The sequence below is a fragment of the Rhinoderma darwinii genome, chromosome 9 (assembly GCF_050947455.1).
Source record: "Rhinoderma darwinii isolate aRhiDar2 chromosome 9, aRhiDar2.hap1, whole genome shotgun sequence".
Lineage (NCBI taxonomy): Eukaryota > Metazoa > Chordata > Amphibia > Anura > Rhinodermatidae > Rhinoderma > Rhinoderma darwinii.
This window is the reverse complement of record NC_134695.1, coordinates 24,606,134-24,625,165: the sequence shown is the minus strand read 5'-3', so window position 1 is coordinate 24,625,165 and position 19,032 is coordinate 24,606,134. Positions and strand designations below refer to the sequence as shown.

At 40.5% G+C, this 19,032-nt stretch overlaps 1 protein-coding gene across 1 annotated transcript in view; it reads right to left on the bottom strand.

The window, feature by feature from the left end:
- LOC142660297 (serine/threonine-protein kinase D1-like) overlaps positions 1-19,032 on the bottom strand; it is a 256,966-nt gene that overhangs the window by 67,249 nt on the left and 170,685 nt on the right. The window contains exons 12-13 of the mRNA XM_075836887.1: positions 8,680-8,708; positions 7,390-7,462 (exon numbers count right to left, since the gene is read on the bottom strand). Coding sequence (XP_075693002.1) covers positions 7,390-7,462; positions 8,680-8,708 — 102 coding nt within the window. The remainder of the gene's footprint in view (positions 1-7,389; positions 7,463-8,679; positions 8,709-19,032) is intronic.

The window sequence follows — 19,032 nt, the reverse complement described above, 5'->3', positions numbered from 1 at the left end:
GTACTCCAAAGAACACACAGCACTCCTTCCCTTCTGAGGCCTCCCATGGGCCCAAACGGCAGTTTATTGCCACAAATGGGGTATTGATGCACTCAGGAGAAATTGGGCAACAAAATTGAGTATTTTGTTCCCTGTGAAAATAAGAAATTTTGGTAAAAAATTACATCTTATTGGAAAAAATGACATTTTTTTAATGTCACAGCCCAATTGAAATAGGTGCTGTGAAAAAACTGTGTGGTCAAAATGCTAACAACAACCATAAATGAATTCCTTGAGGGGTGTAGTTTCCAAAATGGGGTCACTTTTGGTGGGTTTCCATTGCTTTGATACCTCTGAGGCTCTGCAAATGCGACATGGCACCCGAAAACCAATCCAACAAAATCTGGACTCCAACAAACATATAGCGCTCCTTTCCTTCTGAGCCTTCCCATGGGCCCAAACGGCAGTTTATCACCACAAATGGGGTATTGCCACACTAAGGACAAATTGGGCAACAAAATGGGGTATTTTGTTGCCTGTGAAAATAAGAAATTTTGATCACAAATGACATTTTATTGGAAAAAATGACAGTTTTTTCATTTCAGAGCCCAATTCAAATACGTGCTGTGAAAAAACTGTGGGGTCAAAATGGTAACAACAACCCTAAATGAATTCCTTGAGGGGTGTAGTTTCCAAAATGGGGTCACTATTGGGGGATTCCTACTGTTTTGACACCTCAACACCTCTTCAAACCTGGCATGCTGCCTAAAATATATTCTAATAAAAAAGAGGACTCAAAATGCACTAGGTGCTTCTTTGCTTCTAGGGCTTGTGTTTTAGTCCACGAGAGCAGTAGGGCCACATGTGGGACATTTCTAAAAACTGCAGAATCTGGACAATACATATTTAGTAGTGTTTCTCTGGTAAAACCTTCTGTGTTACAGAAAAAAAAATGAATAAAATTGAAATTCAGCAAGAAAAATGAAATTTGCAAATTTCACCTCCACTTTGCTTTAATTCCTGTGAAATGCCTGAAGGGTTAAAAAACTTTCTAACTGCTGTTTTGAATACTTTGAGGGGTCTAGTTTTTAAAATGGGGTGTTTTATCAAGGTTTCTAATACATAGGCCCCACAAAGCCACTTCAGAACTCAAGAGGTACCTTAAAAAAAAGGCTTTTGAAATTTTCTTAAAAATATGAGAAATTGCTGTTTATGTTCTAAGCCTTGTAACGTCCAAGAAAAATGAAAGAATGTTCAAAAAACGATGCCAATCCAAAGTAGACATATGGGAAATGTGAACTAGTAACTATTTTGGGTAGTATAACCGTCTGTTTTACAAGCAGATGCATTTAAATTCTGAAAAATGAATTTTTTTCAACATTTTCTCTAAATTTTGCAATTTTTCACCAATAAACACTGAATATATCGACCAAATTTTACCACGAACATGAAGCCCAATGTGTCACGAGAAAACAATCTCAGAATCGCTTGGGTAGGTTTAAGCATTCCGACGTTATTACCACATAAAGTGAAATATGTCAGATTTGAAAAATGGGCTCTGAGCCTTAAGGCCAAAACTAGGCTGCGTCCTTAAGGGGTTAATGTATTAACAGCACTGGCACCGGCTACATCAGCTGCTCTTTCTTCTGTTGTTTATACAGAGCTAAAGAACCCATTTAGTAACTCTGCCTTCTCTTGATCCCCTGTGGCCATCTCCCCATTACCAATATTTAGGGGTCCTACCAGTGGCGGATTATCATATGGGCGTTTCGGGCGGCCGCCCGGGGCCCGAGGCTCCCAGGGGGCCCATGGCAGCCCGAAACGCACATTATCCCCTAAATCTATTCAGCGCGCTAGCGCTGCTAACGGCCGAAGATGGGGAGGAGCAGGGAATTCGCCGGGATCCAGGGGTAGGACACGCCTCCCTGACAGTGCGGGCCGCCGCCATTGAGTAACAGAACAGCGACGGACGGCTGTTCTGTTACTCCAAAGCAGCAAGAGAAGAGCCGGCGGGCGGTCACCGGCGCTGAGGTCAGTACAGGATTATCCTCCTGCCCAACTGGTTCCCGACCGCTGGCTGTATTTTTACGGCCAGCGGTCAGGGACGGGTGCTTAAAACCCGAGCCATAGACTTTCTACGGCTCGGGTTTTAACTTGCTGCCCGCGCGATCGGGCAGCTGAATGTCGGGTCTCCGGCTGTCAGTGACTGCCGGGGACCCTGAGGAGAAGACAGAAGCAGCTTTCGCTGCTTCTGTCTTCTCCGATGTCTTCTTACACAGCGTTCAATGAACGCTGTGTACAGGAATAGAGACAGCAGCAGCGGCGCTGTCTCTATTCCTCCCGGTGATCATGTGACAGGTCACATGATCGCCGGGTGCCGTTAGTGGCAGACTGTTGCTGGGTCTTACTAGACCCAGCACAGCCCTATTAGTGACAATCGTCACTGTGAGAGGGCTGATTTCCCCTGTAACTGGGGCTGCTGTGCAGCTCCAGTTACAGTGGAAAAACATGGTGTAAAACAAAGAGAAAGTAGATATAAAGTTCCCCAAAGGTCTTTTTTGACCTTTGAGGATCAGAACATAGTAATAAAAAAATAGTAAAGTGCAAAAAAAAATAATAATAATAAATACACATAAAATACCCACCCCAAAAAAAACGTTCCCCCCCCCGCCAATCATTGTTGTAACGCTAGCGCTGACCCAATTACCCTAATATAGACATGTAATATATTAAAATTTACGGTAGACAATGACGATCACAGATAAAAGGTCTATTTTAGGGTAAAACAATGTTATTACCAAAAAAAAATAGCTGAAACGTAAAAAAGCTTATTTTTTTACTATTATTTTCAAACTTTATGAATAAAAATTCTAAAATGGCAAAAAATGTGTGCATAAAAACGATAAAAAACGAAACCTGCATTGTCTACGGAAAAAATGTCGCAAAAATAACGTCGGTTTTATTTTTTTTTAATAAAAATGTGTGTTTGGTGCAACTTTGTAATTACGTTTTATTAAAAAATATTTTCACTTTTTGAGATACAGCTGCTTTGTATCCTGTATCCGTCAGGTCAGCAGGACTGACGGGATCAGTGAAACGGGCCCTGCGCTAAATTATAATCTTAGATGTGATAGATTTGAGGTGGATCCTGCGTGTCACTGATCCCGTCAGTCCTGCTGACCTGACGGATACAGGATACAAAGCAGCCGTATCTCAAAAAGTAAAAATATTTTTTAATAAAATCAATCAATCACACTGATACACAGACATACTATATATATATATATAATTATAATATAAAGTTTTTAAATGTGTACATAACCTTGTGGCACTATATACAAGGGGGAGCGCTGTGTGGCACTATATACAAGGGGGAGCTCTGTGTGGCACTATATACAAGGGGGAGCGCTGTGTGACACTATATACAAGGGGGAGCGCTGTGAGGCACTATATACAAGGGGGAGCGCTGTGAGGCACTATATACAAGGGTGAGCGCTGTGAGGCACTATATACAAGGGGGAGCGCTGTGAGGCACTATATACAAGGGGGAGCGCTGTGAGGCACTATATACAAGGGGGAGCGCTGTGAGGCACTATATACAAGGGGGAGCGCTGTGAGGCACTATATACAAGGGGGAGCGCTGTGAGGCAAGGGGGGGCTGTGTAGTGCTATCCACCGTGGTATGTGTGTGGCGCTCTTTATAGGGGGGGCTTTTTGGTGCTATTTACAAGAGGGGGAGGGCTGTGTGGCGCTCTCTACAGGGGGGCTGTATGGCACTATCTATAGGGGGCTGTGTGTAACGCTCTCTACGAGGGGGATGTGTGATATATAGAGGGGGCTGTGTATGGCGATATCTATGGGGGTGTGTAATATCTACAGGGGCTGTGTGTGGCACTATGTACAGGAGGCTGTGTGTATGGTGTTTTACAGTGTGTGGTATTATATTCAGGCGCGCAGTGTTTGGTGCTATTATATTTAGGGGTACACTATGTGGCACCATGATAACTTTATTTTCGTTTATAGGTGTGGAAATGTTGGAAAAGTGAGGAGACGTCTAAGTGGCAAATTCTGCAGAAATGAGTCATGGCCGGGAGAAGTCGTCATGAGCGCTGGACCGGATGGAGAAGAAAAGAGGAAAAAAACTACTAGAATCTGAGACGTCGTCACCTGTGAGTCACTAGATTTATAGAGAATCTGTCACCTCTCCTGACATGTTTATTATAGGAAATCCTTGTATTTCACAAAAAGTCTTTCTGCAGTCCAGGACTGATAGACAATTCCCCTTGTCAGGAGGTTGTGTCCCTGCACAGTGTGATACTGTCAGTATGTAGGGACACCGCGCTGTGACAAGGGGAATCGTAACACTGTTAATGCTTGCCCAAAAAGGTAGTGTTAAAAATAGTTACGGTGAGGAAGGGGGGCCCAAGTTTGGGTAACAGCCCAGGGCCCATGGTCTACTTAATCCGCCACTGGGTCCTACATGTTCAGACCTTGGCTTCTTTGCATTTATATACTTGAAGAATTTTGGGGATTTGTTTTACTATCCTTGGTCACCTGCCTTTCATTTTGTATTTTTGCTGATTTTATTACTTTTTTGCAGATTTTCTTTATAATTTACACAGGCTACAGCTGTACCCTCAGATTTGTATTTTTCAAATGCCCTTTTTTTGTCATTTATTCCCCTTTTTTACAGAAGGTGTAAGCCGTGTGGTGTTTAATTTTAGTTTTTTATACTTGTTACCTATAGGAATAAATTTTGCACTATAATTATACAAAGTGGATTTTAAGATTTCCCATTTAGCATTTGTACCATTATTTGACATCATTTGTTCCCAGTCTATATCCCGAATTGCAGCCCTCATCCTGGGGAAATTGGCCTTCTTAAAATTAAGTGTTTTTGCCCTCCCAGCCTGTGTTTGTTTTTTACAGTATAGGTAAAATATAACTATATTGTGATCACTGTTACCAAGGTTTTCATGAACATTGACATTCCCAACAAGCTCTGCGTTATTAGAAATGACCAGATCCAACAGAGCGTCACCTCTTGTCGGGTCTTCCACAAACTGGCCCACAAAATTTTCCTGCAACAGGTTGAGGAAATGTTTCCCCTTCGCAGTTGAAGCTGAACCATGACTCCAATTAATATCCCTGTAATTAAAGTCTCCCATTATCACTACAGTACCCCCTTGTGCTGCCCACTCCATCTGTTTATATAGCTGATCTTCCATCTCCTTAGTTATATTTGGGGGTCTATGGATTACACCAACATTTTTTCAGTGTTTACCTCTTTTTGTAATTCCACCCACAACGTTTCAATCTCCTCACAATCTTCACCCACTATTGTTTGTTTCACACTCACCTTCATATCACTTCTCACATACAGACATACACCACAGCCTTTCCTATTTGCCCTTTCTTTCCAAAACAGTGTAAAACCCTGTAGATGTACAGCCCAGTCGTGTGGAAAGTCTAGCCATGTTTCAGCAACACCTACTATATCTATATTTTCTTGCAGTACCAAGGCCTCAAGCTCCCCCATTTTGCTCGCTAGACTTCTGGCATTTGTGAACATACACTTTAACTTGCATTTCAACTTGCCACGTTTGGTATCAGAAATATGATTATTTGACATTATTTGGGCATTTTTATTTTCATTGCTGTTTTGTAACAAAAGGATCTCCTTATCCTGTTGTCTAGTTCTCTTCCCACAGTTTATTTCTCCCCCCACCAATATAGTCTGACCCCTCTCTAACCTGACTAACCCTTTATTTTCTACATTGACCTACCTCCTCAGCCCTAGTTTAAATACTACACCACCCTAGCTAGAATTCTTTCCCCCAGCACAGCGGACCCCCTTCCATTTAGGTGCAAATCATCTGCAGAATACAGTTTGTACCCCAATGAAAAGTCAGCCCAGTGCTCTAGGAACCCAATGCCTTCTCTTCTACACCAAGACTTAAGCCATGCATTTAACTCCCTGAGCTCCCGTAGTCTTTCCTGTGATGCGCATGGCACAGGCAGTATTCCTGAGAATACTACCTTGGAGATCCTTCACTTCAGCTTGTAGCCTAGTTCTTTAAAATTCTTCTTAAGGCTCCTTCACCTACCATGTATTTTGTCATTGGTTCCCACATGGACCACGACAGCTGTATCATCACCAGCCCCTCCCAGTAATTTATCCACCCGTTCCACCACATGCCGAACCCTGGCCCCAGTGAGACAGCAAAACATTCGGTTGAGGTGGTCTTGACGACAAATTATTCTATCCGTCTTCCTAATTATAGAATCCCGTACAACTACCAATTCTTTTGCCTTACCTGCACTACCATCCCACCGACTACTAGCTGGGCTGTTCTCCCGGCTGTTAGGGAGATCAATATCCACTAGGGCTGCCATTTCTGAGACCGAAACCCTCGCATCATTACCCAACTTGGCAATTTTGCTTGGAATAACAGAAACAGGATTGGCCTTCCTTTTCTTTGACCCCTTTCTACTGCCCCTAACTACATTAACCCAGCTACTTGCCTTGTTCTGCTTACCCATGTCTTCACCCTCCAGTTCTACCCCACTTACTGCTTGCTCAGTGAGCAGCATGCTCCGCTCAAGATTGTCAATTGCCTTTAGTGTTGCATTTTGGTCCTCAAGATCTCGAATGTGAGCTTTCAGGTAAACAACATGCTCACATCTGGCACAGAGGTATTCACCCTGGAACTCCGGCTCCAGTGGTGTATACATATGGCAAACTGTGCACTGAAGAAAACTTCCAATCTTGTTATCCATTATCCCAGTTACAAAAAAACAGTGAACAATTAAAAAAGTAAAAGAAAAGAAGAAGAATACTTACAGGGACTTTAAATCCTCTTTTTAACTCTAGTTTAATAACGCCACCTATACCACAAGCCACTTAATTGAGCTAGCCCAAAAGAGAGCAAGCTCAGAGTGAGTCCTGCTGGTTAATTTATATCACCTGAGAGCAATTTACCCCTCCCCCTAGTCAGCTGCTCAGCAGGAAAGAAGCTGCAAAGAAAACAAGGTTTTTAAATTGTGTCAGTTTTACTAGTTACTATTTGCAAGCACTCAATTCAGTTATCTCACACAGTATCACACAGTATCACACACATGAACACAGCAACACAATCCGGTTAATAACTTTACTTATATCACAAGCCACTTAATTCATCTAGCCCAAAATTCATACTTTACAGTTTATGAATTTCTGCGCCTTCTGCAAACTTTCACCTTATAATTTACCAGTATAAAAATACTGGAACTCGACAAATCTACCTCCACAATGATTACATGATAGACTGTACAAGAGCAGCAGTAATACTCCCTTTCACAATTTAAAACATTGACTGTATTTTCTTTCCCGTTTACATATTTTAAATAAAAAAAAAAACAAACACTTACCTCCATAGACAATACCAAATTGTCCTGAACCTAGAACTTCATCTGGGAAGATCTGATACATATGACTGATATCCTAAAATAGAAGAAAGATAATATTTCTATGTTTATGTTACTGATGGATTAAATACTAAACAAAAAGTATAAAACAATAACTATAGCTCCACCCAGTTTTCATAAGTACTGTATTGCTAGTTTGTTATTTTAGTCTTGGCTTAAAGAGGCTCTGTCACCACATTATAAGTGCCCTATCTCCTATATAAGGAGATCGGCGCTGTAATGTAGGTGACAGTAATGCTTTTTATTTCGAAAAACGATCTATTTTAAACCACTTTATGAGCGATTTTTAGCTTTATGCTAATGTGTTTCTTAATGCCCAAGTGGGCGTGTCTTTACTTTAGACGTGTTTTTACTTTGTACAGAGGGGTGTATGACGCTGACCAATCAGCATCATACACTTTTCTCCATTAATTTACACTCCACTAGCGATATAGTTATATCGTTATGTGCAGCTACATACACAAACACTAACATTACTGCAGTGTCCTGATAATAATTATACATCACTACCAGCCTGGACGTGATGTTTATTCAGAATCCTGACATGTCTGTAGCGTCTCTGTGAGATTTACAGCAAGGCAAACGTAATCTCGCAAGATTACGATGTAACCTGTCATTTCAAATGAGATTACGCTTGCCTTGCTGGAATCTCACAGAAAAGATTCAGAAGTGTCAGGATTCTGAATAAACATCACGTCCAGGCTGGTAGTGATGTATATTCATTATCGGGACACTGCAGTAATGTTAGTGTTTGTGTATGTGGCTGCACATAGCGATATAACTATATCGCTAGTGCAGTGCAAATGAATGGAGAGAAGTGCATGACGCTGATTGGTCAGCGTCATACACTCCTCTGTACAACGCCAACTTGGTCTAAAGTAAAACACGCCCACTTCGGCATTAAGAAACTCATTAGCATAAAGCTCAAAATCGCTCATAAAGTGGTTTAGAATAGATCGTTTTTCTAAATAAAAAGCATTACTGTCACCTACATTATAGCGCCGATCTTCTTATATAGGAGATAGGGCACTTATAATGTGGTGACAGAGCCTCTTTAGTTATGTGGTTATATTAACCCGTTGCAAGGGTGATGGCGCTGCAATCTCACAAACATCCTAATCAGCCATGAAGAGGTCTGCTCTGCCTCAATTCGCCATAATCCCAGAATACTGCCCACAGGATGATAAAATGTCTAAATACTACGTAATACACTAGGTAAAACACTATACTTACCAAATTATGCTGTGATTCAAGAGAAGCTCCTAAAGAAACAGTAGTAAATAATACAAAAATAATAAATTACCAACTGGATAAATGCAAATTAATTACTGTTAAAATAAATATTAACCCCTTCCCTCCGCAGCCATTTTTCGGATTTTCACTTTTGTTTTTTCCTCCCCACCTTCCAAAAGCCATAACTGTTTTATTTTTCCATCAATATTGCCGTATGAGGGCTTGTTTTTTGTGGGACGAGTCGTAGATTTTCACAGCACCATTTTTTGTACCATATAATGTAGTGGGAAACGAGAAAAAATATATATGTGGGGTGGAATAGGAAAAAAAACAGCGATTCCTCAACCTTTTGGGTGGTTTTGTTTTTACGGCGCTCACCATATGGTAAAAACGGCATGTTATTTTTATTCTGTGGGTCAATACGATTACAGCGATACCAAATTTATATCGTTTTCTTTATGTTTTAGTACTTTTACAAGGAAAAAACTGATTGTTAAAATAAAATTTGAGTTTTGTCGCCACATTCTGAGAGCCATAACGTTTTTATTTTTCTGTCGATTTAGCCATGTGACGGCTTTTTGTCAGGCGGAGATGCAGTTTATATTGGTACCATTTTTGGGTACGTGAGACTTTTTGATCACTTTTTATTTCATTTTTTGTGGGAGAGGAAGGGACCAAAAAACAGCAATTCTGATGTTTTTAATTTTTTATGGCGTTCACCGTGCGGACTAAATAATGATATATTGTAATAGTTAAGACTTTTACGGACTCGTCGATACCAGTTATGTTATCTTTTTATTTTTTTACATTGTGCTTGAGGGAAAATGTTGTTTTTTTTTAGCTTTTAATTTTTTTATTTTTTTTTATTTGTTAAAAAAACTTTATTTTACTGTTTTTTACTTGTCCCCCAAGGGGAATTTAACCAGCGATCGTTAGATCGCTTGCACGATATACTGCAATACTAATATATTGCAGTGTCTCGCGATTCTGACAGTCTGACAGAGGCAGGGCTTCATAGGAGTACAAAGATGGCAGACCTGGGGGACTTCGTCAGGCCCCCAGGCAGCCGTGCCAACCAACGGCTCCCCCCCGATCTCACCGCAGGGGGACCGTTGGGACGATATAGGGGTCGCCCCCCTGCTTTTAGTAATTTAAATACCACGTTCGCTATTGAACGTGGCATTTAACGGGTTAAACAAGCGGGATCGCGCTCGAATGGGATCCCGCTCGTTACCCGGAAGTGTCAGCTGTAACACACAGCCGACAAACTCGCTCTATGGAGCGGTCTAAGTCCGTGAGCCCGCTCCATATTCCCCCACCCGGCGTGTGCCATATATATACGGCGTATGTCGGGAAGGGGTTAACAACGCAGCCTAGTTTGGGCCTTAAGTCTCAGAGCCCACTTTTCAAATCTGACATATTTCTCTTTATGTGGTAATAACTTCGGAATGCTTTTACCTATCCAAGCGATTCTGAGATTGTTTTTGCGTGACACATTGGGCTTTATGTTAGAATAAAATTTGGTTGATACATTGAGTGTTTATTTGTGAAAAATAGCAACATTTTTAGAATTTTTTTTTTTTAATGTATCTGCTTATAAGGCAGATGGTTATACCACACACAATAGTTAGTAATTAACATTCCCCATATGTCTACTTTAGATAGAATTTTTTTAACATTCTTTTATTTTTCTAGGTGGTTAGGATGTCATCTTGACCTGTACCTCACCTGAGGAGTCTTTAGCTGAGATTTTGCAAATAATTTCCCAGTTTTCCTCTGTCTCATATTATAAACTTAATGTCTCTAAGTCCCTGATGCTTGCTCTTAATGTGGACCCCCGGCTTAAATCTCTGTTATCAATTCATGATTTGGCTTTGGCTACTTCGAGTCTCCCTTATTTGGGAATAAAGCTGTTTCCTACTCCCTCCCAAGTACTAGCCGAAAACTATATGGAATTGTTAACCTGTCTAAAGTCAGAATCTGCAAGATTGGACAAATTCCTGTTATCATGGATAGCTAGGATTAATTTAGTCAAGATGCTATTGCTCCCCAGATACTTATACTTATGTAGAACTATACCTTTCCTCATACCCACACATATTACCTCACAGATACATAAATTGTTTCTTAGTTTTATATGGAACCATAAACGAGCACGGGTAGCGAAACACATGCTCTTTCGTAAAGTTCGAGATGGGGGTTTAGGGGTTCCAGATGTTGTGGCGTACAATAATTGCGTCCATTATGGATCAAATATATCCTGTGTAGCGCTCTCAGTCTATTTCTAAGTGATCACAATTAGAAAATGAGGTGGTGCCTAGGTTGCGGATGAAATCGGTATTGGCGGCTGTGTATATGGGAGCTCAATCGCGGTCCTTCTTGTTACAATCCATGACTGATGCCATAAAGACGTGGAGATTGTATGCCTGTAAACATAATTGGGTGTATATCCCTCTGGAGCATATTCCTATACAGGTTATATCCCTCCTGTCCCCTCAATTACCCGTAACTCCCTGGATTAGGGCAGGTATAGAATCGTTCTCAGATTTATATGACGGTGGGGGTATCCGCTCCTATGAGATGCTGGCTGACAAGTATGATTTATCGGGGAGTTCTGATTTTCATTATTTTCAAGTACGTCATTTATTACACTCCTTGTCATTCCCTCCAAAGCCGCCTTATTTTTCTACATTTTATAAATATTTATTTCAGTGGCCAGGGTTTCAGAAAGGCCTCTCCTGTATTTATGTTCTTTTGCTGTCTAGAGGATTGGAAGAAAAAACCTCTTATATGGTAAAATGGGAAAGAGAGTTGGGGGATTCCTTTTCAGTCGCACAATGGGCTAAGGCATCTAAATGGATCTTCCAACATACTAAGTGTATCAATCATTTAGAACTCACTCGTAAAAAATTCACCTCAGATGGTCTTTGACACCGGCCCGGGTATCGCACATTTTCGGAGGAGCTTCTAGAGAATGCTGGAGGGGTTGTGGCCATCTTGGCTCGGCTCTTCATTTGTGGTGGTCTTGCCCGACTGGTATACCTTTGTTATTCCAATACCTAGTAATCCGGAAATGGGCATTCTAGACATAGGGTTGGAGACTATCCCTTTGGGCATTTAGGACGGTTGCTCATCATATTTTACTGTCCTCCTCCGTGCTCACTTGGGTATACTCCACTTTATCCTGGTCCTGACTACTCATTCACCGCTCCGTTTCCTCGCGGCGTTCCGTGGGCTACTGCCCCTTCCCTTGCGTGTTCCCTGTTTGTTCTCCAGTGCACTTAGACAGCGTAGGGACCGCCGCCCAGTTGTACCCTGTCGCCTAGGGCGGGTCGTTGCAAGTAGGCAGGGACAGGGCGGTGGGTAGATTAGGGCTCACTTTCCCTTCACCTCCTTCCTGCCATTACACTCGCATTGTTTAGAGGTCATCAGTTTGTACTTTGATTTGTAAAAAACTTTGCAAAATTCAATAAAAATGTATTGTTTAAAAAAAAGAAATATCCCACATGTGGCCCTAGTGTGGTACTGGACTGATACACCGGCCTCAGAAGCAAAGGAGCACCTAGTGGATTTTGAAGCCTCCTTTTTATTACAATATATTTTAGGCTCCATGTCTGGTTTGAAGAGGTCTTGTGGTGCCTAAACAGTGGAAACCCCCAAAAAGTGACCCCATTTTGGAAACGACACCCCTCAAGGAATTTATCTAGTTGTATAGTGAGCATTTTAACCCCACAGGTGTTTTGCTGAATTTATTGGAATTAGTCTGTGAAAACGAAAATCTACATTTCTACTGATGAAACATAGACATTTTAAATTTTTCAAGGAATAAAGGAGAAAAGGAACCCCAACATTTGTAAAAAAAATTCTCCTGATTACGGCAATACCCCATATGTGGTCATAAACTTATGTTTGAACATACGACAGCCTTCAGAAGGGAAGGAGCGCCATTTGGCTTTTGGAGCTCAAATTTTGCTATAATGGTTTTCGGTGCCATGTCGCATTTTCAACGCCCTGGTGGGACCAAAACAGCGGAAACCCCCCAAAAGTGACATTCAGTATCAGAATCCAATAGAGCAAATGCCTCTTAAGCGGTATATAACTTGCGGTTCCATTTTTTTACGTATTTTTTTTTTAACACATTTTTGTAACAATTTTAATAAAAGTAACAAAGAAAAAGTCCACTAATCAATAAATTTATAAACGACCCTGACAATTAATCAATTAGTATCTAGAATTAATAGAACTGTAAAGAATAAATTATTTTATCTAAATGTGTGTGTATATGTATATATTACGTATACATATATAATCAATTGAATCTTTACAACTAATAAATTGTTGAACGACTAATAATAACTTTATGAACGACCCTAACAATCAATTATTTGATATGGAGAGATAATAAAATTAATAATTTCTATGAATGTTTGTATGTATGTGTGTATATATATATATATATATATATATATATATATATATATATATATATGTATTACGTGTGCGTATATATCTATACCACATTATAGATATATATGTAATTAATTAAATCACAACTAAACTATGACAACCCTAATAAATAATACAATACAGCCCTGACAATGAATCAATGTATTTAGAATTTACAGACGTGTAAAATATATGAAGAGATTTATATAAGTATATGTGTGTATACGTATATATTACATGTACGTATATATCTATATGATGTTATAGATATATAACATCCCAAATTATTCAATTTTAGTATTAACTTCAAATATATGTCTATATATAATATACAGGGTGGGCCATTTATATGGATACACCTAAATAAAATGGGAATGGTTCGTGATATTAACTTCCTGTTTGTGGCACATTAGTATATGGGAGGGGGGAAACTTTTCAAGCTGGGTGTTGACCATGGCGGCCATTTTGAAGTCGGCCATTTTGTATCCAACTTTAGTTTTTTCAATGGGAAGAGGGTCATGTGACACATCAAACTTATCGAGAATTTCACAAGAAAAACAATGGTGTGCTTGGTTTTAACGTTACTTTATTCTTTCATGAGTTATTTACAAGTTTCTGACCGCTTATAAAATGTGTTCAAAGTGCTGCCCATTGTGTTGGATTGTCAATGCAACCATCTTCTCCCACTCTTCACACACTGATAGCAACACCGCAGAAGAAATGCTAGCACAGGCTTCCAGTATCCGTAGTTTCAGTTGCTGCACATCTCGTATCTTCACAGCATAGACAATCAATGGAAACCTCAAGGCCACGGGATATCTGAAATTGCTACATGATGATGTGTTTCCCTCTTTATGCACTGAAGCTGGCACGTTCCCTGAGTTTTTCCAGCAAGATGGTGCACCACCACATTATGGGTGTCATGTCCGAGCATTCCTAGATGAACAGTTTCCTGGAAAGTGGATTGGTCGTCGTGGGCCAGTTGAATGGCCCCCTAGGTCTCCCGATCTGACCCCCTTAGACTTTTATCTTTGGGGTCATCTGAAGGCAATTGTCTATGCTGTGAAGATACGAGATGTGCAGCAACTGAAACGACGGATACTGGAAGCCTGTGCTAGCATTTCTTCTGCGGTGTTGCTATCAGTGTGTGAAGAGTGGGAGAAGAGGGTTGCATTGATAATCCAACACAATGGGCAGCACTTTGAACACATTTTATAAGTGGTCAGAAACTTGTAAATAACTCATGAAAGAATAAAGTAACGTTAAAACCAAGCACACCATTGTTTTTCTTGTAAAATTCTAGATAAGTTTGATGTGTCACATGACCCTCTTCCCATTGAAAAAACTAAAGTTGGATACAAAATGGCCAACTTCAAAATGGCCGCCATGGTCAACACCCAGCTTGAAAAGTTTCCCCCCTCCCATATACTAATGTGCCACAAACAGGAAGTTAATATCACCAACCATTCCCATTTTATTTAGGTGTATCCATATAAATGGCCCACCCTGTATATTACGTGTGTGTGTGTGTGTGTGTGTGTGTGTGTGTGTGTGTGTGTGTGTGTGTGTGTGTGTGTATATATATATATATATATAGATAGATAGACGTGTGTGTGTGTATATGTGTATATATATATATATATATATATATGTGTATATATATATATATATATATATACACACACACAGTATATAAATATATATATATCTATGTGATTTTATACAATAGAACAAGTAATAGGAGCAGCACTGTGTAGAAAACCAAGAAACGGTTGGTGCTAGCTTCAAAAATCAAGGAGTGACGTGCTCCTCATGCATGTATCAAAGAAAAGAGTCTAGAAGCAGCACTCAGCGAAAAATAGTGAATTTATTCACCCAACACAGTAACGTTTCACTTCCTCCATGGAAACATTTTCAAGCCATGTGATTTTATAGATATATATGCATTTATTATAAGCCCTAATTGATTATTAATTAATTGCCCTAAGCTGAGTACTACTATCTACCTAACAGACTACCTAAACTATAACTAGCTGGCTACACTAAACTATGTATGTGGAGGTGTTTTTTGTGTGTTTTTCACAGTTGGTGTGTCTTTATAGAGACACACAGCAGCTGCTCGGCGCAGTGCTTCTTCTCTCTCACTGTCTCAGAACGATCTGACAGGGAGGGAGGAGAAACATTGTAACTAACAGCACGAAAGTTTCTTGCTGCAACAAACTTTGCTGTGAACACCATGATAGGTTTATCATGGTGATCACGTCATCAGGACCGGCACCAATCCGGTAGTGCTAGTAGCAGCGTGTGCTGAGAGATTCAGGGCATAGGGAGAGCGCTGTGCACTCTGTTCTGACCACCACATAGATTAACGGGCTGCAGGACAAAAGCCCAGCACTGCAGCCCGTTAATCTACGTGGGCTGGTCGTGAAGGGGTTAAACTGCTTAAAAAGCAGATGCCTCTTTTTTAGCCTCTGTTGGGTTTATCGATCTATTTATCGTATGCATCAGGAGCTTTTCCGCCACATACAGTAAACTGATAGAAATAACATGGGGTATTTATTGAATAAAAGCAGGTACTAGGAATTACACCCAGCATTCAAGACAAAGAAGTGGAATTGTGCACTGTCCATATATACAGAATAAGAGCAGATAATGAAAACTTGCTTACCAAATTTTTGTTTCCTGTAGTCTGAGGGCAATACAGAAGGGTTAAGTTTAATACAACCCCTATTGGACAGAAGAGAATAGATTAATTAGTAACAATCAAAATGTGGTCAGACTCCCTGACCCATGGAGACAATGAGCGTACATGTTTTTATGTAGCAATAAATCCATTTGGGGATGGGGGATATGATGTGCTGCCTTCGTACTAGAGGATACAAATTTCGGTAAGCAAATTTTATTTTCTTGGACGTCCTTCAGGCATCACAGAAGGCACTTGCAAAGCTATCCTATGCTCAATGGAGGGATACAGCAGCTTTTTTTTTTAGCACTTCTTTGCCAAAGGCTGAGCCTACTGCAGTATTAACTTCTAGACGGTAATGCCTTACAAATGTATCTCCTCTTGACCATATGGCAGACTTCCATATTTGAACTAGTGATGTGTAAGCAAATTCAGCCCACAAAGTTGATTTCTACTGGGGATTTGAGGCATTCTAGCTGGTATCACTTTGAAATGTCATCTCGGATCCACCGGGCCTGAGTAGACTTGCTTCACTTCTTACCATTGTTGTCCCCTTGATAGTGTAAGAACAAAGCCTCAGAGCTTCTGAAATATTTTACTTTATCAAAGTAACATAGCACAGACCTTCTGACATCAAGGAAATGAAGAAGTTTTTCCTGTTCCTTATTTTCAGGATTTGTGCATAATAGAGGATGGAAGAATTCTTGATCTATGGCTAGTTGAGTAGCCACTTTTGGTAAAAAAAAAAAAAAAAAAACATGCACAGACTAGGCAATCAGATAGGTCTCTAAAATACGGCCTCTTACAGGTGAAGGCCTGTATTTCACTTATCCGACGGGCAGAAGAAATTGCAACTAAAAATAGTGTTTTCCCAAGAAATATATCGAAGGATGAGAGTTTCAAGAGGCTCAAATGGTGGTTGAGATAGGCATTTGAGAACAAGTGATAAGTCCCAAGATGGAGACGTTGCATGGACTTCAGGTTTAATATTTCTCACGGCCTTAAAAAGTTCTTCTTATAAGTAGATTATTGGAAACCCGTCGTTCTCAGGATAAATTTATGGCAGTAAATTGGACTTTTAAGGTGTTAAGCTTGAGCCCTTTCTGAGGACCTTCTTGAAGAAACTGTACTGGAACTGATGTAGGAACTAGACTTTTAGAAGAGCACCACACAGCAAAGGCCTTGCAAAGACATAAAGAAATTTCTTCTCCCAGCTGATGGAAAGAGCATCTACTGTATGTCGGTGATCTGCCCTGTTCAAAGAGCAAAATTGTCACAGTTGGAATGTAGTTCTCTTGTCGCCATTAGATCCATTAGAGGAATACCCGTCCTTTGAGTAATCATTCAAAACACTTGTTGGTTGAAGGATCACTCTGATGGCTTGATTAGGTTCCGACTGAGACAGTCTGCCTTAGTGATTGATTCCTGGGGGGGTTTCATAGTCATTTGTTCCGAATCGATGATAAACTCTAGGAACCTTCTCACCGATGATGGAGTTAAAGAGGATTTCTCATTTTATTAGAAAATGATGGTCCTCCAGAATTTTCAATGTTATCTTCAGATGGTACAGGAGTAACTCTCTGGAGTGAGCCTTCACTAGCCAGTCGTCCAGGTTCGGTATGGTAAATATGCCTCAATCTCATAGCTGCTGCTAAGACTGATTTTATTTTGGTAAAAACTCTCGGGGCTGAACTCAGCCTAAATGGAAGGCAGGTGAATTGAAAATAGAGTGGAATCCCCTCAAAGGAGGGACAACCGGAGAAACTTCCTGTGGGATTGAAGGATTGGGACATGTAGGTAGGCATCCTGCAAGTCTATGGTTGCCAGGAAGTCCCCTTTAGTTAATACTGTAGTTACAGATTTTATGGTCTCCATCTTGAATTTTTCTTATCATAAATTTATTCCGAAACATTAGGTTTATGGCCAAGCGCCATTTCCCTCATGGTTTTGGCACTGAAAATATTCTGGAATAAACTCCACGTCCCCTTTGGCACAATGGAACTTGATCTAGGGCCCCCTCAAGAACAAATTATTGTACTAGGAGGAGGACCACTGAATTTGTTGAGAAAAAAAAAACGGTTGGGGAGCTCTCTTAGTTAGGCATGATCCCTTTGTATTACTACCCAGGCGTCTGATGTGGTTTGAGAGCAAACCGGGGTAAAGTGAGCCAAACTTGCCCCGACTATATGGGAGTTGTCATCAAGAATCTGCATTTTTTGCAGGGCTAGAGGGTATTTTTCTTGTTAAAGGCAGACTTCTTTTGATCAAACTTTCTCCTAAAATTTCTATTCCCATAGGACTTGGAATTTCTTCTATTTTTAGGGGATCTCTTAAACCTAGAACGAAAAGGCCTGAAGTTTTGTTTATTTCTGTTCCTACAAAAAGAGACACCCTTTGTTTAATTTAGGCTCTCAAGAATTTTCTCTAGCTGAGGCCCAAGCAGGCTCTCCGGTTGGAAGCAGAGTGAACAGAAATGAGTTTTGGAAGGAATATCTCTTGCCCACTCTTTGATCTAAAAGGTCATACGGGCAGAGTTAATAGTGGCAAGGTTTTTAGAAGAGAACCTTAAGGTATTGATTGGCATATCACATAAAAAGTCAGCTGCCATCTTTAACATGGGGATATTCTGCAGGATAGACTGTCTTGGCACCACCTCATGAAGATCATGGGTTAACTGGCTTAGCCAAATCCTAAGTGTTTGTGGCACTATCTATAGGGGGAGGGGGTGTGGCACTATCTATAAGGGTTGTGTGTGGCACTATTTATAAGGGGTGTTTGTGGCACTATCTATAGGGGTGGCACTATCTATAGGATATGTGTCACTACCTATGGGGGGGTGTTCCCCTATTTACAAGGAGGGGGTATGGTACTATCTACAAGGGGGTGTGTGTGGCACTATCTACAGAGGGCACTGTTGCATTATCTACAGGTGGCACTGTGGCATTATCTAAAGAGGGGACTGTGGCATTATCTACAAAGGGTACTGTGGCACTATCTACATGGGGCACTGTGGCAATATCTACAGAGAGCACTGTGGCATTATCTACAGACTGTGTGGCACTATCTACAGAGGGCAGTGTGACATTATAGATGTAGCCGTCTTTACCTTGACTTTTAATGCATTAAATACACAGTGGTAAGATCCCTTAACTTGACTTTTTCAATGGCATTTGTTGTGTGATATCACGCTGCAGCAATTATAAGAGTCAAGATAAAGATGGCTA